The following is a 27955-nucleotide window of genomic DNA, read 5'->3' as shown; positions in this document are numbered from 1 at the left end:
CGTGATTCTGTTAAACTATCAACAATTTCGCCCCGGACCAGCCAAAGCGACGCAACAAGACGCCTTTGTTGATGCAATTCTGGCCCGCGTTAGCAATGCTCGAGACGGGCCCTCGGCATTGCCGCTATGGCACGAGGGGAGGCGGACCCGTCCGTTTTTTTTCTTTTCACCTTCTTTGAAATAGAGCAAATGCTATTTGTCTTGTGAAGTCTTCATCATTTCATTCACTTCCCTGCGTCTGTTCTCCCGTGTCTGCTCACCCTGTCTGCATTCATTGTGCCTATCAGACAATTGCTGGTTCTTAGACGCGCTGGACTCGAACCTTGACGACCTGTCTACGCACACTTATTACCAGCAACCGTCGAAGGCGATTCGTCATGTCTGCACAGCCCTCCTCTACGCTGCCTTTTGGCCAACATGTGTCTATCGGCGACATCTCTGGCCCAACGTATGTCACGGCCCAGCTGCTCGTTCAGCACATTGCCTACAAGCTCTCCGACAAGATCTTCTCTTACTCGCCCGAGACATATGACCTCGACGTCGCCGCGAAGTGCTGGGCCGCCGATGGCGGCAAGAACATTCACAAGTATACGCCCGAGGTTCTGAGTCTGCAGACTCGCGTCGGCGCTGGTGCTCTCGCTCTCGGCTACATCTTCTCGCCCGATTTCGACGTGACCAAGCGCCACATTCCCCAGACGCTGCTGGCCTCCTCTGGCAGCCTGCAGGCGCTCCGCGCCACGCTCGACCAGCTCTCGCTGCTCTACAGCGTCTCCAGCCCATTTGTCGCCCACGTGGCGGCGGCCGACTACTCAGCCACCAACGGCATCGTCGCCAACTATGACGGCGCACTGCGCCTTGCCGAGGAGTTGGGTCTCGGACTCGTCGCTTCCTCGTCGGCGTATGAAGCCCAACACATGTCGCTCTTTGCGACGCTTCTCGCCACAGTCCTGCCCACACTGCACGTCTACGATGGCGTCCGCGTCGCCCGTGAAACCCTTCGCGTTGTTGACGCTCTCAGCGAGGCCGGCGTCGCTGACCTGTACACCAAGCTTGCTGCTGAGGCTGGTAAGCTGAACCCTCGCCTCGACAACGCCGGCAAGGTTGTCGAGCTTCTCCAAGTCTTCAATGACGAGCTCGGCACCGTCTACGCTCCTTTTGAGTATCACGGTCACGACGCTCCCGACGTAGTCCTCGTCACCTTTGGAAGCGTCGAGGCCCAAGTTGCCCGTCAGGTCCTGACCAAGATTGCTATCGAGGGCGCTAAAGTTGGCGTCGTCAACGTCCGCGTCTACCGCCCCTTCATCGAGGAGGCTTTCCTTGCTGCCATCCCCGCCTCGGCCCGTACCGTCGCCGTCCTTGGCCAGGTAAACACGGATGCGGCCCTGCACGACGAGGCCACGCAATCTGCCCTATATGGCGATGTCCTCACCGCCGTCACCTTTGCCGGCAAATTCACCGAGGAGCCCAATGTGCTTGACATCAAGTACACAGCCGCCCAGACTCTTACGCCCCAGGGCTTGGTCAACACCCTACACCAGGTCTTTGGCAACGAAGGCGAGGCCAAAACGCTTCCCTCGCTTGTTACCGCTGAACAGTACACTTTCTGGAACCTGGACAGTTCTGCTGCCGTTGCCTCGCCTGCTGTTATCGGCACTCTTCTTGCCAAGCAGTCCACCTCCAACGTATTCGTTCGGGAGATCTACGATAACCTCACCCAAGGCGGCGCTGTCCGCTCCGACCTCCGCGTCTCCAAGAAGACCCTCGAAGCTCCATACGACATCAACGAGGCTGACGCCATTGTCGTCGGTGATGAGAAGATTCTCAAGGACGTTGATGTGCTCGCTAGCGTCGCTTCTGGCGGCAAGGTCATCCTGAACCTACCTGACTTTAAGGCAGCGGATATTGAGAAGCGCCTCTCGGCTGCTTTCCGTAAAACGCTTGTCAACAAGGATATTGATGCATTTGTACTTGATCCTGCTATTCTTCCTGCCTTTGAGAAGGACGGCGCCGCCTCCAAACTTCTCCTTGAGCTTGCTTTCCTCAAAATTGCTCAGCCCTCCGTCTCGCCCAAAGACATGACCATATCTGCTGAAAATGTCACACTTGAGCAGGCTGCCGAGGCGGTTGACCAGTGCCTGAGCAAGCTCGAGGTCTCTACCACCTGGGCCGAGACCGAGGACATCGCCGACGAGCTGTCTCTCACCATCCAGCCCAACAGCTTCGTCTCCTTTGCAAAGGATGAGGATGTAGATAGTCTGCAGCTGCAGGACTGGCAGACGCTTGCTCGTGGTATCGTCTTCAAGGAAGCGTACGGCACCCGTGAGGCTGTCCGCCCGGACCTGGCTGTCACTACCCACACCGTCACGGTCAAGGAGAATCGCCGCCTCACGCCTTCGGACTACGACCGCAACATCTTCCACATTGAGTTTGACCTCGGCACTACCGGTCTTACCTACAAGATTGGCGAGGCGCTCGGCATCCACGCCGAAAACGATGTCGAGGAGGTCGAGGCATTCATCAAGTTCTATGGCCTCAACGCCGATGACCTCGTCCAGGTTCCCTCGCGCGACGACCCCGCAGTCACAGAGCTGCGCACCGTGCACCAGGCTCTCGTACAAAACGTCGACATCCTCGGCAAGCCGCCCAAGCGCTTCTACGAGGCCATGGCCGAGTTTGCCACTGACGAGACGGAGAAGAAGAAGCTCGAGGCACTTGGCAGCCAAGCGGGCGCCGAAGACTTTAAGAAGCGCTCCGAGGTCGACACGCTCTCCTACGTTGATATTATCACCGAGTTTACGTCGGCGCGCCCCAGCTTTCACGATCTGATCAAGATTGTCAGTCCGCTGAAGCGCCGCGAGTACTCCATTGCGTCGGCGCAGGCGGTTACTCCCAACTCGGTGTCACTCATGATTGTCGTCGTCGACTGGGTGGACACGCGCGGGCGCACCCGCTACGGCCAGGCGACGCGCTACCTCTCGCGGCTGGCGGCGGGCGCGCCCGTGACCGTGTCGGTCAAGCCGTCGGTGATGAAGCTTCCGGTCAAGGACACCGCGCCGCTCATCATGGCCGGGCTGGGCACGGGCCTCGCGCCGTTCCGCGCGTTTGTGCAGTACCGCGCCATGCAAAAGGCGCAGGGCAAGGAAATTGGCGCAATCCTGCTGTACCTGGGCTCGCGGCACCAACGCGAGGAGTACCTATACGGCGAGGAGTGGGAGGCGTACCTGGATGCGGGCGTGGTGACGCTCATTGGCGCTGCCTTTTCGCGCGACCAGCCGCAAAAGATTTACATTCAAGACCGCATGCGCCAGACCATTGGCGACATTGTGCAGGCCTATATCAAGGACGAAGGCAGCTTCTACCTCTGCGGGCCGACGTGGCCGGTGCCCGACGTGACGGCCGTCTTGCAGGAGGCTATTGCCGCCGAAGCCAAGGCGGCCGGCAAGAAGGTTGACCCCTCAAAGGAGATTGAGAAGCTCAAGGAGGAGGGACGCTACGTACTGGAAGTCTACTAGATGTGTGTCTGTCGTGTTGTGTGTGTGTTTCATTTTTGTTCGTCTCTTTTCCCTCGCATCTCTAAGCGTCATGGAAGAAAGAAGTTGGGAGTTTAGTTTGAGCGGTATTTTCAGATCGGCAATATAAAAGGACGATTTGCTCCGGATCTCCAATCTTGCATGCGTGTGTTGTGTTGCCGATTTCTCTTCCGTGCATGCCGGTTGGGCTGCACATACACTTGAGTCTAGCCATCATGCTGCTGCTTGTCTTGCATCCAATGTCCAACCAGCTGCAACACGAAGCCCAGCATGCGGGTGACAAAATAAATGGCCCATAATGAGGGTACTGAAGTTTAGCTACCTAGATTTAAACAACTCTCTATAGACACTAGAAAATATATATTTACTTCAAGTAATAGTCAAATTAAACTATAGTGACTAAATTATATGTCATGTCTTTTATAAAAATTTTCAATTTTTCTACTATTTTCTATCCTATATATCTTTCGCTGAGTATTGTATATGCCTTGGCGAAATTGGGCCAGCTTTTTTGTCACCCACTTGCCCAGCTATGATGTTGATGCTTTTCTTGTCTTGCATCTAGCGTCCTGCTGGTCCATCCAGCTGCACACAAGCCCAGCTTATGTATGATGTATGATGTTTGATGTTTGATGCTTGATATTCTTGCATCCCATCATCGTCCCTGCTGGTCCTGTCCATTTGCCGTCGGAAAAGCGAAAAAAAAGCATGAAGAATGGAAAAGGGTAATTCATCAGTGCCGAGTGGCTGGCTGACTTGGGCCACCCCCTTTCCCCCTCCTCCTCCTCCTCCTCCTCGATCAGGCAGCCTTGCACCTTATGGCGGTGATTGCCGCCATCTGGCAAACCCCCCCTACCTCTTTCCTGCCCAAGAATGTAGTAGGTACAAATCTGAAAAGTAAGCTAGCTGCCCATCGAATGCGAGGAGCCTAAAAAAGGCAACCGACGCCGAAGGGGGAAAAAAAAAAAAGAGTAAGAGGCACCGAATTATCCAGTGCCGAAAGAAGGGCTGGCTGAAGGCAACAGGTAGGGGGGCAAGGGCAAGGGGGCAAGGGCAAGGGCTTGCAGGGGACAAGGGGGCAACATCTTGGACATCTGTGTGCCCTATTTCTTGTTTCTTCCTCTGTGATCTTTGCTGCAAGCCACGAATGTTGAAGGATTGAGCAGCAAAGCAACCAGCTATAAGCTCCACAATCCATGCCCGCGCAGGAAAGATGCGGCGGGCTTTTACGTCGGTAGTTGCCTTGTTTGCTTCTACCAAGCTAAAAAGGCAGAGAGAAAGGTGGAGGGAAGGGGGGTTTCCCCAACCGGCTATTTGCATTTTCGTCTTCTTCTTCTTCTTCTTCTTCTTCTTCTTCTTCTTCTTCTTCTTTTCCCCCTTGTCCTTTTCTTTAGTAGCAACTTAAGGATGCAGGAACAGCTAGTTGTTGCAGCGTCAGGTTGCAGTCATGGGAAAGAATGTGGAAGAAGAAGAAGCAGGAGGAAGAAGAAAAAGCAAAATAGTTTCCGTAATCCGTACACGTGTGCTTGGGTCACAAACATGGCTTGTTACAGGCGTGCAAGTGCAAGTGCAGGGGGGGAGCTTAGCCCCAAAGCTTGCCTTTCTACCTGCACGAGATCGAAAAACAGGAACCAGAGCATTGGGTCTTGATGAAGAATGTGGAAAGGAAGTGTGTTCAAACTTCTTGGGAGGTCCGTTGCCGCAAGACATGGGCTTATTCTGCTTTGCTTTTTGCATTCTGCATAAGTTTATCGATTTTGCTCCGAGAATTTGCTTACATTACATTACATACATGCACAAATGTGAATGTCTGTTTCTTTTTTCAGCGAGCGGTGTGACGCCGCCTACGATTATTGGGGACTGTATATATATAGATTAAAAAGAAGTAAAACAAAAATAAACACATTAAATTAAAAACTACCAGCTCTGTGATTGGGGAAAGGAAGGGAAAAGGAAGGGGGGGGTGTGGGCCGAGAGTAGGTTGGTTTTGCGGAGGAATCGCGCGATCTGGACCCGAGTGAATGGCTAAAGATGCACCAGCAAAAATTTGCATTATTAATCTATAAAATAGGAAAGAGTGGCTTGCTCAGACATGTCGGGTCGCACAGCGTACAAGGCGTGACCGCCCTTCCCCCCTTTCCCTGAAAGGATGTGATGAGGAATGCCATGTGCAGGAAGGGGTATAAGATCTCAGTACTAACATTATTAGACAGAATGGACAGATATGAACCTGATGGGCCAGAATCAGAAAAGAGTCTTCGTTAGAAAGCGAATAGATCAATAGGAAAAGCACAAAGCCCCCGCCCTCCGCTATCGACGGCCCGCCAAGCCAAGGGGTCCTTGTTTCTCCGTATAACGCGATCGTCAAAGCCCCAAGACCTGTTGTGTGATGGCATCACCCCATTTCTACAGGTACATGTAGTGGCATGGGGAAGAAGTGGTTTTCCTTCTGCACCGACGCTGCAGCATGAAACGACGCACAGAAAGGAAGAGACAGACAGAGAGCTAGAGACACAGCGCAAAGCGTCGTTGGAAGCTGATCATGAAATTGATCGTCAGCATGGATAACCACTCAGCTCGCAATGTTCTGGACAAGGCTGCGGAGGCGCAAAAGTGCAATTCGTGGCCTTTCAACCTTTCTCTACCTTCAGGGTCTTGCAGGCTGCCAATATATGCACATGACCTTTGCAGAGACCAAACAAATCGGAATCTTCCACGATGACGCCGCCGCCTCCCCCCCCCCCCCCCCCCCACCCACCATCACTTGTCTCGCATATACAAGATAAATGAAGAAACCCTTGCTGCGGGCCTCACGCCGCATATCGATACGCGTCGTCTCCTCGATCAACATCGTGTATTGTGTGTCTCTTTTTTTATTACTCGTAAAGGCTTCCTTTTTTTCCCCATCAATTATTTTGGGTCTTGCATCCGTCAATAGTGGCGCCATCTTTTGATTCTTCAGTCTTGCTCCCCTCCCCCGGCGCCCACCGCTACAAGTTCAGCTGTACACGCATCTTCGACGGGAAATGAAGTTCCGAAATACCAATCCTGCGGGTTTCCGTCAAATGGACGCTAAAATTGGTTTTTTTTCTTAAAAAAAAAAAAGAAATTCTCTTTCTTATTTTCCTAGAGGAACTTCATCGTCCTCTGATTCGTCGCTTAGCTCTTTGGTTCTTTTATTCATTCGTTGGCTTCTACTACTTCTCCAACTCCAATCAGCTTGTTTCATGACTCTATATTCAGACACCCTTGTCCAAACAGACTAGAATGCCGGAGGGCGCACAATTTAGAAACTTGTGCCTCGTTGGGTTGTATCATTAATCTAGTATACTTTCCTTCATTATGCTTTCCGCCTGCGTTGATACTGCTGAAGCAAGTCATGCATGCATGCTTCAACTAGAATTCGAGTATCCGCTTCCGGACTGCGTTGCGTCGTTAATTTTTTTTTTTTTTGAGTAAAAAAAAAAAAAAGAAAAGAAATGTACATCAGACAATACATCAGATAATTACCCGGCTAAATGATGAGTTGTCTCTTTCACGCAAAATGTGTCACCACTTGCTTGACCAAAGACAAGATGAGAGAGGCAAAACTCCCCGGAGCTTTCCTCGAGTCCCCCCCTCCTCCCCGTTTTTTAAACTCCTGGCACACATCGGCTAGGGGACTGCCGTTTTGACACATGTGCCGGTCCCATCTTGTTGGATTATCTCATCTTTTAAATTCCTCGCTTAAGGAATATAATCATAATAATAAAGCACCGAATCATATAAGAGTTTGATGCTGCAGATGCGCTAGCAGCTGCCAAAACATGTTGGTGGGCAGGAGTACTTTGTCCCCGAAACAAGCACATTTGAGACACATGTTAAAGCAAGTATTGTTCAACTTTGTGATAGAAAGCTAGTAAGAAGAATAGCAACCAAATGATCATATCTAATAAAAACGCTCATCTGTAAATTCCCCAGTGTATATGCGCCCGCGGTAAAGTCTCTTTGCAGTCACTTCCTCTATTGTTTGTTTAGTCGTAGTCAAATCAGCCTCGTGGGTATCCTTGGCCCCCTGCCATTCTTGTTTTCGTGCAACTCTCTGCTCGTGGAGTCGTGGGCTCTTTGACCCATACCAGCCTGTTCGCTTATGCGAGCCAGTCCTGTAGGTCGCCCACCACCTGGTAGGTGGGATTTGCGCTCTGGCCGGCACCGCCTTTTTTGTTCCACGCCCAGCGTTCTGTATAATCCTCGTCGAGCGTGCCTTGCATCATGTCCGCAATGTAGTCGCCAATTACGGGCAGAAACTTCCAGCCATGGAAAGAACCTCCAGTCGCCACGTACAAGCCCTCGCAGTGAGGGTGTGAAGTGATGAGGAAGTCATGTGTGGGCGTCGAGGCATCCCTAGTATGCATGTAAGTGATTGCGGGAAAACAGAGTATTCAAGCAAACTTACCAGCAGATACGGTACGATTCAATCTCAATACCCTTCATTTCATCTCCGTAGATGCTGTCAAATGTCATCTGGGCTCGCTTCTTGAAAAAGTCGAGGAAATCGTTCCCATTCCAGGTGTTGTATTTCGGATCGCTGGGCGGCAGCGACATTCGCTCGCCAGTTGCGGCAAAGTCCTGGTAATTGGTAAAGCACATATCGCAGTTGAACTTGATGGTACCGTCGGCCAATATGGACATTCCTTCGCCCTTGAGACTCTTGAGGCAATTCTTGAGCACCGGAAGGTGGGCAAACTTGGCCTTCTTTTCACCGTGCAACTTGGCAAAGAAGCTAATAGCACCCGTAGCCAGAACGCGATCGCCAGCGTGCAGCTGTTTGTTTTCCGGGGCGCTCTGCGCGAGCAGAGGCTCAGTGCGGGCTCCAGTGGCCATCAAAACTTTGTCCGCCATAATTGTACCTCCATTTTTGAGATTTACTCCGATGCATTGGCCTTCGAGGCCGAAAGCAAGCGTGTCCATCTCTCCGACAACATATTCGACACCACGAGCGATGCCCGCCTGCACAACGGCGGCCAGCGCCTTGTCTGCCTCAGCGAAGCCGACATCGGGGTTGTAGAGAATCTCTTCGAGATCCTCAAAATTGGCGGTGGCAAAGACCCCGTTCCAGCGCTTGCGAACTTCGTCGACGGAGAGCATCTCGCATTTCCTGTCTATGCCAAGCTCTTTGTAGGCGGCGATGCTCGCCTCACCAAAGTTGCTCGGATCAGCGCGAAGCATGCCAGTTTGATGGTAGAAGGGCTTGTAGAGGTCATTGCTTCTCCACATGGGCATAGCCTTCTCCATCATACGCATGTAAAGCATATCTGGATAGTCATCGCGAACAATCTTGTTGATGTCATGTGAGGCAGCTCTGGGACTGGGGTAAGCAGCGGTATCAAGTAGGGTTACTTGGACGCCGCGCTGGGCCAAGGCCAAAGCGGTGCCGGCGCCAAAGTTACCAGCCCCGACGATGACGACGGTGTTGAAGTCTGGGGTTTCATTATCTGGGGCAGACATTGAGGATGATGAAGAGCGAGGAGTGGCGGGCATCGAAGGCGACGGAGGAGTTGAGGAAGGGGATGAAGAAGAAGCTGATGAATCCAGCGGATATGTGTTGGTGTTTTCGTGCATTGTTGCGGTCATAAGGTTTTTATAAGTAATTGCAAGTTGGTATTGGTGTAGCCAAGATGCCAATGGCAATTGTCGCGACTCAGACAGTTGTTGACGCCCGTGATACTGAGCAAGAAGGGTGTAGTAACACAACTTGAGGCAGTGATACTTCGTACTCTGTTGTTTGGAATTGAGTGTATTGGTAGTCAATAAGCATGAAGAGGGTTGGTGTCTGCAGATGGACAAAGAAACGGTTGACAAAGAGGTGGGCGGGTATGGATTTTTATAATGAAGGCCGCGATTCAGATTGCACTTTACAAGCCGCTCCGAGAAGAAAAGAAGTAGCAAAGGCAAGTTGAGTCTCTGGGGGGGGGGGTGTGGACATGGGCGAGGAGTGCATGGACGAATATCGAGGGGGTGGCTCAACACCTATTGGCTTCGCAGGCGCAAAAAAGCAAGAGGCTTCGCATGCTTCTTTTCTCAATGCCCACACGCCCATCTCGTCTCCTCTCTCGCGGGGGCGACTACTGGGAAAAGAAGAGCTAACCAGGCGTGTGGTGTTAGCCTGAAGGGGGGGGGGGGGGGGGTCCGTTGTGACCCCTCCCCTCTGAACTGCGTGTGGACGGCGCCGCTCCGCCCAGGAAGGGGAAACATGGACCAGCTGCCAGGCACCGCCGGCGAACACGGCGAGACAGCGGACTGCTAGGCTGGACGAGGCTGCCGGCATAACCACAAGTCAGCGAGGCAGCAACGAGGTAAAGGTGAGATTGTGAGCTCGATTACAGCGGCGGTGCGCTGTCCGTGGTGCTAATTAGTTGATACAGGCTGGCTGCTCGCAGAGTTGGCCTCAGCCCACCACTATTACTTTAGCGCAGTCGTCTCTCCCAGATTTTCGGAAAAGAGGCATAGTCTCTCTTGATCATGGACGAAGCGGGGGCTTGTGGGCAGCATCAAGCCCGATCTTGCCTGCATGCTTGTTTGTTTTGTAATCTAGTCTGAGGCGAGCAAGGTGCCAGCGAAAGAGGTTGGTTGGCGGAAATGCAGGCGCAGCAGCAGTTGTCGCATGCGCACAACTCTAGATACGGGGCTGCTGTTTGGAGGGGGTGGATGCTGCGACGATGGTCGGCTTTTTACCGCCAGCATTGCGAGACCATTGCAAGAGGAATTGGGACAAGAAAGCATCCAGCTGCAACCTGTCGTCTGATTAGCATTCACCATATGCATGTGTAAAGCCATAGTGCTCGATGGTCGACAGATCCGCCGACCAATGAGAGTAGCAGGGCCATTGTCCGAGTCGCTCGCCCACCGGCCAGCCATAGCCATGGTAACTACGGGCAAAGCAAACCCACACCGTCTATGTGCAGTCGTGTGTATTCTGAAAGGTGTGCCAAACACACGGGGACAGGTACAGGCATGAGCGCGGGCTTCTGTCGTCGGGGTGCGGCGGTGGCTTTACGATTCGGGTTCCTGTCATGCGATACTTGGGCAGCAAGAATGCCTGGGAGAGGCAGTCTGTTTCGTGTCAAGCCGTGATTGTTCAGCTGGCCTAGCTCCGTCTGCGTGCATTGACCGAGGTCATTCCGGGGGAAATTCTGGGTATCACAGCATCGACAGCGGCTAGTCACGAGATGGAAGCTTGGCTGCCAGAAAGAGACTGGTTGCGAAGAAGAGTCGCAGGTGAGAATGAAACAAACGGATGGAGAGGAGCTGTTTGATGATGGTGAAGCAAAATTGCGGGGGAGGGGAGAAAACATGGACGTTGCACTGTGAGCTTGAGCTTTGCCAGCTGGCAGACAGCGGCAGACAAAGAACAGACAGCAGAGCAAATGTTACACCAAAAGAAAAGAAGGCCCGTATTTACAAGACCTTACAATATCATCCATGATCTGCTTGACAGCAGAGCACAGTCGGAATTGATATGCCGGGCGGCTCTGGGCACCCACGAGATGCTGCAAGAGCCTGCACCTACACCCACTGTAGCAGGTCTTCAACGGTCCGTCACCGTGTCCAGGCACCGCTTATTAGTGGCCTGCCTGTCACAGATCCCTCCGACGATTTCCTCACCAACAGCCGTCTGCCGGTATGCAACCACGGCTCACATTTAATTAATGACCAAATCTATCTCACCTGCAGACTTTACCTAGTCATGGTTACTTTTTACTCGGAGTCATCGCATCACACCTGACGCTGTAAACAAGCACGTGGGCTCACTCAAAACGTCGACCGCCCGTCCCTGGGAAACAAAACACGACGCCAACGAAGAGGGCTGAGGCGTCTGGAACTAACCGCTTGCAGGGTTATTAGTTCTATTTGTTTCTGTCTTTGGTCTTTTCAACATTTATCCGTCCCCTTTCCCCTTTGCTACTTTGATGCCTTTGCCGGGCGGCGGGCATCTTGTCCTACACACTCAAAACTGTGGTCTGCTACCAAACTTAGTAGTTGACTCTTTCCCCCGCTGGAAGCGCCAGTTGCAGTGGCAAGAGCCCGACCCCCCTCCCTCCTCTATAATTACAGGGCACCAATACAGCTACGTGCTACGCTAATAATACAAGCGAGAAAAGGATGCCGCCACCGTCATGGTTGCGGGAGTGGGTAACAAACAGACAGGCAACTGCCTTTGCCTTGATTTAATTTGTTGCTCGAAATGAAAGTCTAAAAATACAACTACACCGTACTCTTCCGCACCTAAACTAACTTTTCCTGTATTATAATATTCACAGTGCTACCTGGTTGCCTCAGGTGCCCTTTCCCTTTCACCGTGGACCCGCAGAAGACACATTCCCGTTTTCCTTCTTCTCGCCTCACACGACTAGTTCAAGTTAGCCCTCTTTTTCCCCTCCTCATCAATGCCCGCCCGCGCCATCGTTCCCCATCGCCCAAACTAACATCAGACTCCGCGCTAGTTGAATACTGGTAAACATTCTCCCTGCTAATAGTTTGAGTTGATGTCTCCCAGATTGACCTAATTGGCCATCTCTAGTTCTTGTTTTCTCTTTTCTCGCCTGCAAACGCACGCCCGCACACACGCAAAACACCTTCCATGTCTCGCACACGCAAAACTACGGAGCCCGTTCGGCTTTTTTGCTCATCAGACATAGTTAAACTTCTACGACCCCTTCTTCCTGCCCCTCGGTTCGTGTCAGACATCACATTGTGGTCCGCACCGCAACGAGAGCACGTGTTTCTTTGCTCTTCTCGGACTGGCGGCATCAGCCATTGCATGCATTCTCTTTGAAGACCATGGCCGTCGGAAGCAGACAAGGTAAGCTGGCAAGGCCATGCAGCGGCAAGTTGTAGCATGCGCCTGCTTGGCAGTTTTGACAGCACCAGCGACCTGGCGCTAGAATGGGATCATCACCCCCCAGTCAAGCCTCTTTCTCTTCCTCACCCCGGGCTCTGCCCGGGAGCCCCTCCTTGCCGGTAAAAACGTCCCGACCGGTTCACCTCGCCGAGCTGTGTGTACCTCGCCAAGCAGAGAGTGGCGGACTGTCCACTCAGACCATGTCCTTGTTGCCGCCCAGATCCTACGTCATCCCGCCAGATCGGAGGCTGCAGCGGGCGGCGTGCACAGGATTTTGCCTGCCCGGTCCCTGTTGTAGTCGTTCATGAGACAGCGACCCGTCGGCTTGGGTCGACCGGGGGGAGGGGGGTTCGGGCCATAACTATCGACGCGAACCTGATCCACAGGAGTTTACCATTGCGCCGGTACCGCAAATACGCGAGGACAACATGAGCTTGTTTCCTGCCGTAGTCCAAGTCGTTCGAGCGCAAGGGAAAAAGAACAATATGCCAAGACTGGCATGCGTACATACAATGCCACAACCTGTCCAGAACGCGTCATTGAAGATCGACTCTTCTTTGACATATTATGGCCTCATGCCATCGATAACCGCATTGTTGTATAGTCGGTACATAATAGTATGCTTTCGCCGTCGTTCGGCACCGGATGCTCCAGCGGGGCATCGTGAGTTGGCCGCCAACTCCCAGGTAACACCGAACTTCTGGGCAGGTACATTAACACGACATATTTGCGTAATGTGAGCCGCATAGTTTCCCCGAGGCATCATATCTCTATGCTCTTTTCGCTTAGGCTCTTTCCACTACCGCTCTCCCCCTCCAAATAACCCACCCAAGCACGAATTCTTGCCCGAGCAAGAGGGGTTGGCATGCTGCACTCTGTATGTGTGTGTGTGAGAGTGTGTTCTTCATGCAGGGCCAACGCATACTCTCTTTTTTTTTGCCCCTTGCCTAGATGACAGGACCCTGACTTATCAAACCTTGAAGAGGCAAGATCCAGCCCAAAAGATGCATGCCATGCTTCTCTCTCTGACATTCGTGGCATCTCATGCACCTTTAAGCGGCCAACGCATTGCCCCTCTCCCTCATAAAGGACAATTAAGGAACTCGTTCCGGGACCATTCCAAGTGCCGCAAGACACGCCCCCCTGGTCATTTTGGCTATCCTACTTCAGGCTGAATCCCCAGCCTTGCCTCCATCGTTCGTAAAGCTGCAGGACTAACTTCTTGTCCCTTGTCCACTGTCGGCAACGCTACGCCGCACCGGTGCGGGGATCTATGAACTCGATCCCAATTACTTGGTTGGCATTCGACAGGCACCACTTTGCTATGGGAAAGAGACCACTTACGATGCGACAAGTGATCTGATTGGATGGATATGAAAATGTCATAACCTCTAAAGAAGGAAAGAAAAAGAGGTAAGAGGAGCACGTGTAAGCCCGGGGCTTTGTCAAGACGGCGCACGCCTCTTTACTCGCTCACCGCCGCCGCGACGTACAGAGTCTCCATACGTCAGAGGCGTCAGGAAGGAATAGTAGGAAAGGAATGCCCGTTCACTGCAGCGGCCGGATCCGCCTTTTACTGCGTCAGCGCCGACCTAATCTAACAGGCAAACTTGGCAATTCGCTTGCCTGCTGCACCTAAGGGGGGCGGCGCATCTTGATTTTTTATGTGGCTTTTCATGCAGCTTTTTCCGTCCGGATGACCTCTTGAGCAAAGCCCGAAGAAGAAGACGAAAAAAAAGTTTTCATCGGTACCCAAAGCAACAAGACGTATGCAGGACACGCCCGCTGTGCGATGAAATGGCCGGCTTTGGCCAAGAAGAGTGCGTGATGTCGTGAAATAGCCGCAAGGCAACCGACGGGCCGCCACATCTCAGCCTCGTCGTCGTGGTCTCAAAGCTAGGCAAGACAATCAAAGGCCACCAAGCTACGTGTTATTGTCGGCACTTGAGAACATGAGACACCGAGACGATTCAGACGAGACTCGTCTTCCACATACTACATCATGGCTCCGCGATCCGTCTCTTATTTCAAGCACGAGCGGTGACGCCAAGATGCACTGGTTTCATTACAAATACTCTTTCCAAATAGCCAGCCATTGCTGCGCCGGTCATGCACGAAGAAGTCATATGAGTCTCTGGACAAGATATTTTAGAGACAGCGCCCGTTTTCTCCGTGTGGTGTGGTTGGGCCGCGGAAAGAATGTTCCTGCGGAACATCTCTTCTTTTAAGCCGAGACTTTTCTGCCTGAGAAAATGTTTTTCCCTTTCTGCACACAGTTAGATGGGCAGAGAGAGCCCAATGAGGCGCACCCTCGCCCAAGGCTGCCACACCGTCTACATGAATTATTCCCATTCATCTAATCACTGGAAAAGTCTTACAAAAATAGGACAAAAATGGGAACAAAAATGGGAACAAAAAAGGGAACAAAAAAGGGAACAAGGATCGGCACTCGGTCAACCACGAAAGCCAAAACAATGACCCAACTACACTGTCGAGCTTGCGTGCATTTTTGAGTGATTTGCACCAGGCCGTACTAGCCTTTTCGATCTACTCTGGAGTACTGGATATGCCATGCCGTCATCTCACATCAACGGGCTTGGTGGCTCGTCGATTCATTCCCCTTTAAACTACTCCGTACGCCGAGCATGGTTACACAAGGAGTCTCGCCCCTCTCTCGTGTGATCATCCGCTTTCCCAGCCTTTATCTTTGAGCTCTTTCCCCTATAGAGTTCAAAGTAACCAAGACTCTCATTTGTGGATGATACCCATATAATAGTGATTTTGCTAAAAGTAAGTCGATTGCACTTGCTCTTACATGTACACCGACTTGCGCTACTCGGCCAAGTAGCGGGCGCCGCCTCCCTCCTGGAGAGCTGCAGCTGCATGACTGCCAACCTACGTCAGCGTACCTGCTGGCTCCATGGCATCACGGCTTGCCCAGTCAAGTCGTGACGACCTTGTGCGTCAATCCACGGATAAGTGCAGTAGAGCATCATGCACAGTGAAACAGTTGGCCTGTCAAATTTCATGCCAGATGTACTAACTGACGCCAATTTGAGACTCTGCATTCTTAGGCTCGTGCTTTACTGTTTGCTTGTGCCGTTCCAGACCGTCTCGCCGGGCGAACCGGCGCTTCTTAGGTGTATTTGGACAGTTTGCCAAGTCACAGACCCAAGGCTTGCGGTGTTTATTACAATGCTGGCTGTTCAGCTATTAGCACGGAGATTATCTTTCGTCGCCTATCCGTAGATCTTGCACACCATGGGAAAAAAACGGCAATCGGGGCACATACGCAAATGAGGAGTTGCGGTCAAAAACAATGACTTTGCCGTCTTTGTCGACGCCGCCTTTGTCGCACTTCGTCCCTTTGGGGCACGTGTGCGACCCCTTGCCTCTCTGTTTGAGTGATTCCATGTCAATAGCAGCAAAGAGCTCTTCGTCTCCAGAATCGGAGTCAGAGTCAGAGTCGTTGCCAAGATCCATTTGCTCAGCCATTCCACCAGCCAATGTGTTCAAATTTTCGTTGGCAGGGTGGCCGTGGCCCATAAATTGAGCTTCCTGGCTTGATGCAGCAGATAGCATGTTGGCAATTGGCAATTGCCCACCACGTGAACATTGACTAGATGAGGAATTGTCTAATATGCCGCCATCAGGGCGCCAGATGGCCTGGACATCTTGAGAGAACTGGGCTGTTAGATCCCGTATTTGCCTGTGTAACAGTGTTAGAAGCTCTCGCAGAGTGAGTGCGGCAAAGTTTTGGGAGGTGCATTTACCGTAAACGACCGAGTTCAACGTCAACGGCACTGATGGTAGATAGTTCGGTAAGATGGGTTACTTCAGCGGAGCGTCTATGGATATCATAAGCAACCTGATCGATGTGTGGCCCATTCAGCAAATGATGCGTCATTGTTGACCACATTTGGGCTGTACGAGTAAAGTAGTCTCCTAGCTCCCGAAGGATGGTTGCAGACTCTTGAGAGAGCAGCGGGCCGGCAGGCGGCGTTGAAGGGGAGTCAGCGCCCATACTGTTGTAATCTTGGACGATTTGGATGAGAGTGTCCCTAATTAGGTTGTCAAAGGCGGTATGGCGGGTATTGCGGGTGGTGCTGTGCAGGCTTGACTCAAAGACGCGAGCTTGCCTCGGCATCGCAGTAAAGGTACCGTCCATGTTATTATATCCTCGAGCACAGGTCTTACGGCGGTACGTAGCTAGGCTGGGTAGGCGAGGAGCTTTGGGCGCGGCTTTTGGTTTCGTGCCACTCGGCAAGCGCAGCAGCAGCGCAAGCACATACCAGCAGGGTACGGCGCAGGGCAACACTCTATTCTCGCGAGACGACAAGTGGCACGGCGAGATCCCTCCAGTAAACCGTGTGCTGCGGTGAAAGAACGGCTTTGTGACTTGGAGCGGCCTGACACCTGTGCTGTGTGCTTTGCAGGCGGCGAGCACAGGTGACGTTGGGTACGGAATGGGCGGGGCACCTCCACAAGTCTTTGAGAGCTTTCTAGGCTTGAAGGAGGGCTACCAGTAACAGTGACCGTAGCACCCTTGCTGCGCCAATGTCAAAACGCGTCAGTAAATAGCTTGTGGGCTACGGTTCCTTTCGTCCAGCTTGGTCGTTGAAACCCTTTCAGAGAGGAGGGGAGGGGGGTCCCAGTATTGGAGGTATTGGAGTGGAAGCGAGTCGGCGAACGAGAGGCGGTGCGGGGGTGGTTGCTTGGCCGGCAGCAAAAGGCCGTCTCGAACACTGATGAGGGATATTATCAGATGCTTGACAGGCGAACCAGAGACGGCGATACGAATCGATGTGAAGCGATCATGCACTCAGCCAAGCAAGGACAGGTGCTGACAGCAGCCAACGGGCGTGGGCAGAGACAATGCCTGGAGGCCCAGCAGAAGACCGCTCGGCCACTGTGAACGGCTTTGCGTCTTTTTGGCTTGCTGGCTACCTGGCTGACAGAAGAAAAAGGAAGGGAGGGAGGGGTGGCGGTTGCTGCCTTCAAATCAAAGACGCGAGATCGCCTAGGCGCTGCGGACGGATAGGTACCTATGAACCGATACGGTGGTTGAAGCGAGATTATACGATGCCAGATCAGCAAGTGAAGTAATAAGTGATGTTTCTGTGTGGTGGCCTGGTGGCCTGATGGTCTGATTGATGGTGATTTTTTTTCCTGGCCGTTTGATGAACAGTTGGAAGGTATGGGTTTGGGGACGGACACGGCCACAGATACTGACAAGCTAAGCAAACTGTGCCAGTGCTAGTATGGAGTACTCCGTGTCTACCTCCGTGCTAGGCAGCAACTGGCTGGGGAAATAGTCATAGTAGCACTATCAAATTCGTTCCTGTATGTGAACTTGAGTGCACAGGTGTACCATTTCATTTTTAGTGATCAAGCTATCAAAATCTCCTTTTAGCTCGTTTTGCGTAAAAGGCATGAAGGATTTCTTGTTCACGCAATGGCTCTCCAATTATTCACTAAGTATGCCTCGTTTCTTTTTTGCCGTAGACTATTTACGAGTAGCTCGGCGTTGCAGAATCAGTACGGATTACTTTTGATGGCATCAGATCCTGTTCAACTGATTTGGTTGGTGGCAAGCAACAAGATTATTCACTGTTGGGTTATAACTAGCAAAAGTGACGTATCTTTTTTCCGTTTTTCTTTTTCTTTTTCCTTTCTTTGTGGAGACCAATTGGCCCGAGCAACTGGGTGCAACTGGGGAAGGCAGAGCCCGACACGACGGATTGCCATCGTAAAAGTCCATGGTACTTGGATCTGGCAGGCTTGCAGCGCCAGGCACAGAGTCCTGCATACCGAACCAAGCATGCTCTGGACCAAAAGCTCATCAACCCCTGGTGCCCCAACAGACCAGGCCACTAAGCCCGATCAGGCCCAATCCCAGCGCCAGTCCTTGGGATCGGCCACGCTGATTGGCTACGATGCTTCTAGAGAGAAGAGACAACAACGCTAGACAGGCCCGGCAAGGCCGCGCGGGTGGATCCGCCACCGAGGGGCCGTTTTAATCCCTGCTAGGGGCAGTTCTGGGGATTGCTGGCGAATAGTAATGGAATGATCAATGAAGGAATTGATGTGTTGATGATACAAAACATAGGTACGCACCACGCCCAGTAAAGTAACTAACAACGAAACCAATAACAAAGCACTTGACAGTTCGTAAAGAAAGTGCTTTGCGGGTCGATGCAGTGGCAGTGGTGATTTTGATGTGTGCGAGAGTTTAGCATATGTTTTAGCTTGCAGTTTACGTCCCGCAGCGTTTACCCGTGACATTTAGAGAAGAGCTGCATCGCCCTGTGAATTTGCTTATCCATCAGAGAACTTCCATCAGAGAATTGAAAATATGAATTCAAGTTGCTTTTTTTCATGCGCCAGCCAACCAGACACACGGGACCAAACTAATGCAGATTAACAGACCTTAGGTTGGCTTCAACGTCGAAGGAGCGGCGCTCAGACAATGGGCCGCATCCCACTAGCAAAATAGCCATACCCCAAAAGGACCACACAGACGCATGCAAGTAAACATGATGCACTTGAACCCACATTGGAAAAGAAGCAAAAACATGTCGACATCTCTGAACCAAAACACAATGGATGGTGCTGGAAGCCTCTCGCTTCTCTGCTACGAAGAATGACTGTAGGCGAGCTGTGGCTGTACCTTGTTTATTCGCGGCGTTGTGGCTTGTAATGATGGCCTGGATCATGCAGCCCAGCGTCCGGATCAGAATTTCTTATTTATGGACAGTCGATCTGGACGAGCCCGCGCTCCTGCGCCTCTCGATCGCGGGAGATGTCTGAGGTTCTGGGGATCGCGCGGCCACACGGCGCTGGCTGATGAGTGTGGCTTGCAGGCACCCTGGCACAGCACTGCCTTGAGCGATTCCGGCCATGTTGTTGGCAATTTTTTCGATGGCACGTATTTCTAGGCCCTGCAAGCCAACCTCAGCCGACGTCTTGCAACGCGCAAGGCCGGAGAGAATCCCAGCTTTTCGGGATGACGCCTGCAGTAGCCTGTATCAGTAATTAGGACCAAAGGCGGGCAGTGGACAAGCACAAAACGTTAAGGAGCCCAATCAATCTGGCGCAGATCTGACCAGACCTGGAGCCAGCAGCCCGCTCACTGCAGCCACTTTTGCATCTGTCTAACCCTTTTACTTTGGTACGAAGTATTACTCCGTACTGGTACTACCTCACTGGAAGATTTGGTCCGCATTAAAGTCATCGAAATCAATCGGTTGGTCGTTTTGGTGATGCCCAAGCTCCTCATCCCCCAGTCGGCAGCTGGCCCATCCCCTGGTGCCTGACCCACCAAAGGACTTCGGCTATCCGTACAGAGTAGTTTTAACAGTAATTATCCGTAGGTATTCGTACTGGTAATAGATGCTCGTTGCCTGCCCTCGAATCGCCTACCGGCCGGATTGCCGTCTGTTTTTTTATTCTATAATTAATTACCGTGCCGCAGGGCCACCTGACTAATTGTCATTCGTCCCTTTTCAGGTCCCTTTGTGCATCTCGTGCGGCAGGCCCTGTCTTGCTCATCTCGGGGGACCGCCACGCCGAAAAGGAATGCGATGGGGATGGAAGCAAGCCTTGCTTCTCTCGTCTACTCTGTTTTTCTACCAGTATCCGTAGAGTACCGTACCAACGTACTGGTACACCGTCCTGGACAATCTGTGCTGACTGGGTTGTTTATTCTATTTATTATATTTACAGTCCGCGCTAAATTCGTCTCCATCCTCGCAATCCTCGCACACCTCGCTACCACTGTGTCGGCTTCGACAGACGGGCGCCTTTTTAGTTCCCGCTGTCCCTGACCTTCCTACCTCTAGCCTCTCTGCCCTCTCCACACTTTCTTTCTCTTTCCCCATTTCTCTTTGCATCTTGTCCCGTCGACCACGAGACGACGAACATATCTTCTTGCCAAAATACTACCTATACAGAACACTATAGTGTGTTTTGTGGTCTTGACTTGCGGCTCCCCCGCTTGCACGCTGTCACGCTTGCTTTGCCGCCGTTTCTGCTGCGTGTTTCCACTTCGGCCCCGCGTATCGCCGCCCAAAGACGCCGCCGGCCTCACTCGTCCTTGGTGGTGGTAAAGTTTATACTCACCAACCTGACCAACCTGTCCTGTCCTGTTCGCGCACGCAGAACGGAGAGTGCTTGCTCTCTGGGTACGCGCGACGACTCTATAATCATCTCGCAAGTCTCTCTATTCGACTTCAAAGTCTAGGACAAACCTCAGCACTCTGGCCAAGCGCAACGCTTCCTCTCCACAAACGTACCCCGGCCACCCCAGCAACCAGCGCAGGGCAAACGGTCACGCACGTCGACGCGACATTTTGGCCTCCGAAGTTTTCGTCGCGAGCCTCTAAATAGCGTCATTTGGAGAATCCGAGTGGTTGATCATCGTACCACGGCCCTTTGTCGCATTCGTTCGTCGTCCGACCAGTAGTCACCATTCAGCTGCGCAAGGGTGCGCTTGCCATCTAAGTGGTCAGTCAAGCTCGGTCGGCCCGTCCGCCTCTCCACTGGTCTAGCTGCCGACAGATCATATCAGGCTCATCAAACGCCCCCTCCCCACCCGAACGTGTACCAAACGTGCAACAGACTTGCAACAGACCAAACGGACCAAAGGGACATCTTGCTTAGCTGCATGCTCCACGAATATCAATACCTATCATCTGATACCATAATTACAGAGTCTGTTGTGCAATTCCCGGTATCGACATTTTACACCAACGGCGTCCCGTCTTCGTCCTCGACTTGGTGGATCTCCCTCATTTGCTAGCGCTTTACTGAATCCTGGTACTATCTTCTTCTCGTCGTCCCGCTAAAAACGCCAGTGCCAGATAAATAGTCTCACCTTGTCGTTGGCTATCCTTCGCGTCGCGCCGGCGCAAACGGCCTCGCTGCGAAAACGCTCTTCTCTCTTCGCGCTTCTCTCCATTGCGCGCCTCATCCAGCGCGGTACATCGGTTTCCACGATAATTATTGCGCGCCTCGATCCTCCTTTGGTACCTATCTCTTCTCGTCTCGTTCTTGTGGCGTCCAGTGCCTGCATCGCGCCGTGCCCTGACCGACTGTCCAGCCCAACCAAGCAAGCTTCCGTCTGAGAACCTGGGTTGCGGGTGCTTGACAAGCACGCCCCAACAGATTTCATGGTCACAGCCCGACCTGCCGCCCACGTCGATGATCCGTTTCAATAATTCACCTTTACGTGTCGACTACATGGGCGACTTTGGCGACGATGACCGCCGCCCGGCCAAGCGCATCAGGTTTGATGAAGCCGGCGCTGGCCAGGGTGCCCCGCCTCCTGATGTCCACGAAGACGAAATTTGGGGCATGTCGCAAACATCCAATCCAGAATGGCACTTTTCAAATTCAGTCCTGGCCCCGGATTCCTTTCCCATGTCCATGCCCGGGTCGTTAGACGGCATAGCGCCTGAACAGATTGTTACTATACCCATGAGCTCTCCTACTGCTTCCGGTTTCCCGATAGACACCATGGTACCACCATGGGGGACTCGCTTCAGTAAGTTACCTCGATAGGCCCATACTATCAATTGTACCCTCATCGCTTTGGATGGTTTGTGCATTGCTCTTGAATTCTGGTGCAACCAACCAGCCGGGCATAGTTGTCTAGCGCTGTTCTCACTTGCCTCTTATCCCCGCAATCGGCCTTTATATTGCTTTCTTCCTCGGCCACGAGCCCGAGTCTGCATGAATGATGCGCCCGCAAGTTTACACCGAGTTCAATTCGTACCATCTTCCCTCACTTATTCTCGCCGGCGTCGACGCATCGACACTAGCCTCTTCTCTCTTCCCCCAGACACCGGCTCCAGCGCACCGACACTAACCTCTTCTCTCGTCACATCAACACATGTCTTCTCGCCTCGTCGCTGTGCGCAACTATATCCGAGCTGACTATACTGACCTCTGCGTGCAGACATCGGTCCGAGTTCCAGTAACATTTCGGACACGTTTCCGCAACCGCCGCCGCGACATGTCCGACTCCCTATGGAAGAGTCACGGCCATTGCGGCCTTCACCGCAACAGCAACTTCCCTTACATTCACAGATTTCGCTGCAATCGCAACCTTTGCCGCCTGTGCAGCTTCTGCCGCGGTCGCAGCTACCTCCACAGCCACGGCCATCGCAGCCATCCCGCAGCCCCTTGCTGATACCCGAACTGATCCACCAAGGACCTCGCCGGCGAAAATTTCGGCCAAAGCATGTCATTACCAGTCCCTTCACGGACTGTATCGACTCTTTTGGGAACCACTTCTCACTCCAACAATTTCCTCGACCGAAGGACGGCACAGTCAACGGCTATGTCAAATTTTCCTGGCCCCGATCCACGAGGCAAGATAGGCAGCCATCGAGGATCGTCGACGTGACGGACCTTGACAATGATGACGATTCGCCTACACCAGTTACAGAGACTCATTCATCGAGGCATGGCCCCGAGCTTCTGCAATATAATCATTGTTCGGCATCACCTTCGGCGTCCACAGTCGTTCTGCCGCTAGACAGTGACTCGCCGTTTTCAACAGCTTCGACCCTCGTTACGTCCCAGAATCTCACATGTCTTCATTCGCCAACAGGGAGCGCTGCGCCCTATATTGGCATATATAGGGAAAACCCCCGTTATGTCCCGTCAAGTTTTGGGTTGGATGCTAAGATGGATAGCATGGACCGAAAGCTTTTCAAGTTCTGTAAGTCTAGTATTAGCCAGGTATCTCTGGGATCGCTTGCTAATTGTTGCGTGTCAGATGTACAAAACTGGTGTCCAGGAAGAAGCGTCTTGAAAAGAACTAACCTATGGTTGACCGATTTTGCACGGCTTCATAACCAGGAAGGTGTCCGGGCCGCTATACACTCCCTAGCCGGTGTCTATATTCACGACTATCTACCTAATGACAGTGTTCGGCGTCGTGTCAACGAAAGGTTCCGCATTGCCGAGGATCGATTAAGCCATCTGCTTCAAAATCCACATCATCTTAGTGACGATGAGTCAAGCGAGCTGGTCACTTTGGTGTCACTTCTCTCCATGCAGGATATCGTTCTGACGGAACGCAGGCTCAAGAAGCCTTATCATCCCCGCTGGTTGACGGGTTTCAAACAGGCGGAGAATATCCTGCAGCTCACAGATCCAGGTAATCGCTTTTACAAGAAGTCAAATGTGCAGGTCGACACTCTGCGTTTATCGCAGTCAGTCATTGTTGGTAGAGCTGTCATTTTGGCTCAGCCAATGATGCCACATCCGCCTATCGCGACTTTTGATCCTGCAGCTGAGACTGCCAGGTTTGGTTTTCTTTTGTACGGATCTGAACAGGAGATCTATGAGATACACGGTGGATGTGGCTTCTCTAAGCGGCTTCTGCACATATTTAGCCAGGTGACGTACTGTTCCGCACGCATGATTCAAGAACCTGAGACACCTATCGTGCCTATAACGGCCAAGATGCTTTACGAACAGCTCCTCACCCTCAAACAGTGGAGTGGCGAGTGGGACAGCTGGGAAGCTGCGCAAGAAAAAACTCAACAACCAATAGACTGGATTCGCCAAAAGGGCGAGACGTACGTCACGAATGAAGCCAGAGAGATGACCGAGGTGACTGCAGAGGCATGGAGATTGGCTGGAATGATCTATTTACAGTGCCGCCTCTTCAGGTAAGTCGTAACACCCGTTGCTTCATTGCGTCGAACCAAGCTCGCTGACCTTTGCCAAGACTCCCCCGAAACCATCCCGAAGTCGTTGCGAACCTAGCCGACTTGGCCAAGACTATCTCTATTATGCCAACATCGGGTCTGGTATTCACGGCTCAGGCACCACTTCTTCCGGTCTTTCTCCTTGGACTGCTCGCCACTGTTGAAGACCATGTCCAAGTTGCGCACGATTGGTTTCAACAGGTTATTCACACTCCTGTTCGCAGTGTAAGTTTATACGCTCAAATAACTTGGATTCTTCCCACGCTACTAGTTGCTAATGCTAACAAAACTCCTGCGGCAGAGTGTTCCGCCTCTTTACGATGCTTTGGTGCGCATCCAGAGCTGGAAGGACATCGAGATTCCAGTGCCCGCGCCATGTATGGAACTGCCCCGTACCATTGCCGAGAGGCAACCCTGGTGGGAGCATATGGTGTCCAAGGTTCAAGAAAAGGAGGTTGAAGTCCTTTGTCTTACATGAGGAGCTGTACGAGCCACGACGTCGTACAGCTTCAGTCTGAATATAGGGAAGAAGAAGCCTGGCATCTATCACCAGCCTATTTACGTTGAAGAGCAGACAACAAACGAAACAAGTTCAAGCACGCCTCGCACACGTTTCAGATGGGTCGTCCTTGGTGCCGTCAAATAATGCCGGCAATACCACTGTCCCCGTCCTCGAGATTATCGTGCTCACTCCTGGTGCGCACAAGATATTGGCCTGCCTCAACTCATTAGCCTCTTCATCTTGTTATATTTCAATGGTTCACGACGGTACAACGTACGGAATTCAGAGCCTGGTGCTGCCCAAGACTGAAGGACAGTCAAACCAGCCTTGGCACACATGAGGCGCACATCTTGCTCCCCGTACTTGTGAGAGTCAAACCAGTCGATTTCTTGCCCCCTGGAAATCACGTTGTCGCCTCCCGGTAGCCGGACATCTTTTCTGGCACGCATGAAGAATCGATGGCGCGTTGTTGGCTTTTCTTGCAACTCGGAATTAAAATCCCAATCTTGCTCTTTGAACAGCTTATGTCCAAGAAGCTTGTTTGCGTTCTTCAGACCATTGAGAAAGAATTCGCGGAACATGTCATCACAGGAATGGTAGGCAGCCCAGATCTTGTCCCGGTTGCCCGCAACAAGGTGACCGTCCATGCCAATCAGCAAATGATCTTCCGGCCGAAGCTCCGAAGCCCATCTTTTAAGGTGGCCTAGCGCGGCCGGCCAAGGATCGTTGCAGAGTACGGAACCCAGTGACAGAAACAGGCGAGGGCCTTTGATCTTGTTCATGTGGTCGAGTCCGTTCTCGAATGTCCCCCATAGGCCGGCGCAGTTGACGACTGAATCGGGGCCAGAGTGATTCGCAGTCAAGCTCGCTATGCTCTGGTCCAGTGAGGTCTTGGAAATGTCGAGGGCAAGGTACGTGGCTTGGACTTTCTTTCTCTCAAACTCGGCAAGAAAGTGGTCGACCTTGTTCGTATCGCTAGATTAAGGAGAGAAGATATATGGTAAGCAAATCTGGGTGTAGCAGACGAGACATGAGATTAATGCGTGAGATTAGTCAAGACTCACCCTGAACCCAAGTCAATCATTGTGATATGACGAGGGAGTTGACGGATAATCTCGGCACTGTTGAGGTCGAAGAGGGCCGTCTCATCATGGGTCTGGTAGAATTGAGGAATGGACATGATTTTGTTCCACATGAGCAAGCCAACGTCGTCATACAACAGCTCATCAGGCAGAGTTGGCGCGTCTTTGGATTCAGCAATGGCAGTAAGCGTGTCCTTGAGCTTGTCGATGTTAAGACACTTCAAGGCACTGCCACCAATGTCGAGAATCTGTCCATGTTCTGGAATGGCAGCGACAGACGACCTGTCAGCCGATGACAGTGCTTGGGCTTGGGTGACTGAAAGCATGATGTTGAGGGTTGCTTGAGTTGGATGGTACTGAAGAGATCAAGGATCAAGGCTGGTGAAGGTAAGCTGATTCGGAGAGGGAATTGGACAAATTTATATGTACAGAAGGCTCGAATTTGTAAGTGTGAATAAATGTCGTTGTGGTTTTTGTCCTTGTCGTATGGATCCAATGCGATAGCGATTGTGGGTGATATTGAACAACGAGTGACGGAACGGCAATATGGGCGGGCAGAGAAATGGTCGCCGAAGCAATCTCGGCTTCCTTCTTGACTCTGAAGAGAATATCTCTGCTGGGGCGTGAGTCGACAGAAAGCGAGTGAAATGCTGGCATCCCAACCAGCGTCGAGCGCGTGTGACAAGGGTGGCGGTGGTGGTTGCTGCAGCGGCGGACACAGCCAGCTGCGCAGAGACCGGCGTCCAAGGGGCAACCGGCCCGCAATGGCAAGACAGCGGTGGAAACTTGCAGTCGGCGAACGGGGTCTTTGGAGCAGCGTAATCGCAGGCTATCTCGGGGTCGTGCAAGCACAGAGATGAGATTAAAATGCCATAGACTGTTGTGAAACGCGAATGGAGGTGTATGATGGAGGTGTATGATGGGAGTGTATGATACAGAGAGATGTACTTTATCGAAGAGTGAATGTGTGATACAGTACGGAGCTTCCTCTTTCTCGAGAGAGAATGGGGATGATGCAAGTTGGTAGATGTGGTCTAGGACCATCTATACTTATAAAGACAGGCACCACACTATCTTAATCTGACGTTCAAATCAAGTAATAAAAATAATTGTTAGTTATGAGAATAAAATCATTTTTTTTTGGTCCCCTTCCCCATGCTTCTTCACAACTACGCTATCAGGCAAGACTGGGGGTGGATGAGATGAAGGGGGGGGGCGCGTATTTAGGATCGAAGAACGGACAAGGCTGCCTTCCGCGTTTGCCTTGCACGCACAAGATGCGGTAAAACTTGTCCGTCCCGGCGAGCTAAGAAATCCATTTGCAAAAGAAAATCAAATTAAAAAAAAATTCAGCCATTCAATGCGAGGCATGAGAGTCGTGGCCCCAGAAGGAGGAGGGGGGTGCGAAAGCATTAGTTAGGTAGGTAGGTAGTTCAAGTGCTAGACTCGGGGGTGTGGTGCCAAGGGCACTTGAGGGCAGACGAGCCCTGGCTGGCGCGAGCAGCAGCCAGCAGGGGGAGGGGACCCAAGTACGACGACCCTTTTTTTTTTGTCGCTTTTTTCTTGTGTAATATTTCAAGGGTGGCGTCCGCGAAGCGTCGAAAAGCGGTCCCCGATGGACGCCAAAGATGGATGTTATGGCAAGAAAATAATGAAAAGGTAACAGTTTCAAAAGAAAAAAAACCGGAGCGGCGTGAGAGAGTTAAAGATGGAGAGCTAAAGAATGAATCGACGTTTCAACTGATGGGGAATCTTTCAAGATGAGATTTTGGATTGTTACTTTACGAGTGGGCTTCTTTTTCTTTATTCCATTATTCTTCAAGTGTTCGATGAAGATTGAATCGTAGAAGGAGGGAGGGGGGGAGGGGGGAGGGGGCGACGATGCTGCAAGGCCAAAGCATAAAACCCGCGAGCATGAATCAAGCAAAAGCAAGCCCTGCGCTGTAAGTACGATCTAACGTTGCTTTTGCAAATTGCCCGACGTCAAGCCCAGCCAATTTCACTGGATGGATTCTTGTCCGATTTCCGATAACCCGATACATGACGACGAGGCCCTTTTTGTGCCAAGGGGCCTCTTTTTTTTTTCTTGACAGACCTTTTCCATGATTTGGGGTATTCGTCACCTCGTACCGCAAAGGCAGATGATCAATTATTTGCCTAATTATTTGCCTAAAAAACAAGGAGGTCATATCGAACAAACGCATAAACAAGGAAAATTAGCAAAAGCAGCCTTGGTC

The 27955-nt window shown here is 51.9% G+C and overlaps 5 protein-coding genes across 5 annotated transcripts; 2 read left to right on the top strand and 3 right to left on the bottom strand.

The window, feature by feature from the left end:
* Positions 1–377: 377 nt before the first annotated feature.
* BBA_02874 (Cytochrome P450 CYP505D4) lies at positions 378–3512 on the top strand (the record flags this gene model as incomplete). The annotated part of the gene is made up of 1 exon (XM_008597971.1): positions 378–3512. One exon carries the CDS (start codon positions 378–380, stop codon positions 3510–3512), a length of 3135 nt encoding a protein of 1044 aa, XP_008596193.1.
* A 4145-nt stretch (positions 3513–7657) lies between these two features.
* Positions 7658–9131, bottom strand: BBA_02873 (sarcosine oxidase; the record flags this gene model as incomplete). Its single annotated transcript, XM_008597970.1, has 2 exons — positions 7658–7913; positions 7966–9131. The coding sequence occupies 2 exons, from the start codon at positions 9129–9131 to the stop codon at positions 7658–7660; spliced, it is 1422 nt and encodes a 473-aa protein (XP_008596192.1).
* Positions 9132–15450: 6319 nt separating this feature from the next.
* BBA_02872 (uncharacterized protein) lies at positions 15451–16579 on the bottom strand (the record flags this gene model as incomplete). The annotated part of the gene is made up of 3 exons (XM_008597969.1): positions 15451–15613; positions 15704–16120; positions 16185–16579. 3 exons carry the CDS (start codon positions 16577–16579, stop codon positions 15451–15453), a joined length of 975 nt encoding a protein of 324 aa, XP_008596191.1.
* Positions 16580–21651: 5072 nt separating this feature from the next.
* BBA_02871 (uncharacterized protein) lies at positions 21652–24612 on the top strand (the record flags this gene model as incomplete). The annotated part of the gene is made up of 5 exons (XM_008597968.1): positions 21652–21955; positions 22370–23137; positions 23195–24095; positions 24155–24359; positions 24436–24612. The coding sequence occupies 5 exons, from the start codon at positions 21652–21654 to the stop codon at positions 24610–24612; spliced, it is 2355 nt and encodes a 784-aa protein (XP_008596190.1).
* Positions 24613–24772: 160 nt separating this feature from the next.
* On the bottom strand, positions 24773–26044 carry BBA_02870 (DUF323 domain-containing protein; the record flags this gene model as incomplete). Its single annotated transcript, XM_008597967.1, has 3 exons — positions 24773–24849; positions 24914–25611; positions 25701–26044. 3 exons carry the CDS (start codon positions 26042–26044, stop codon positions 24773–24775), a joined length of 1119 nt encoding a protein of 372 aa, XP_008596189.1.
* Between the last annotated feature and the right edge of the window lie 1911 nt (positions 26045–27955).

Source organism: Beauveria bassiana (genome assembly GCF_000280675.1).
Source record: "Beauveria bassiana ARSEF 2860 unplaced genomic scaffold BBA_S00006, whole genome shotgun sequence".
NCBI lineage: Eukaryota > Fungi > Ascomycota > Sordariomycetes > Hypocreales > Cordycipitaceae > Beauveria > Beauveria bassiana.
Note: the sequence above shows the minus strand (reverse complement) of the source record. Positions and strands in the feature narration are given on the sequence as shown.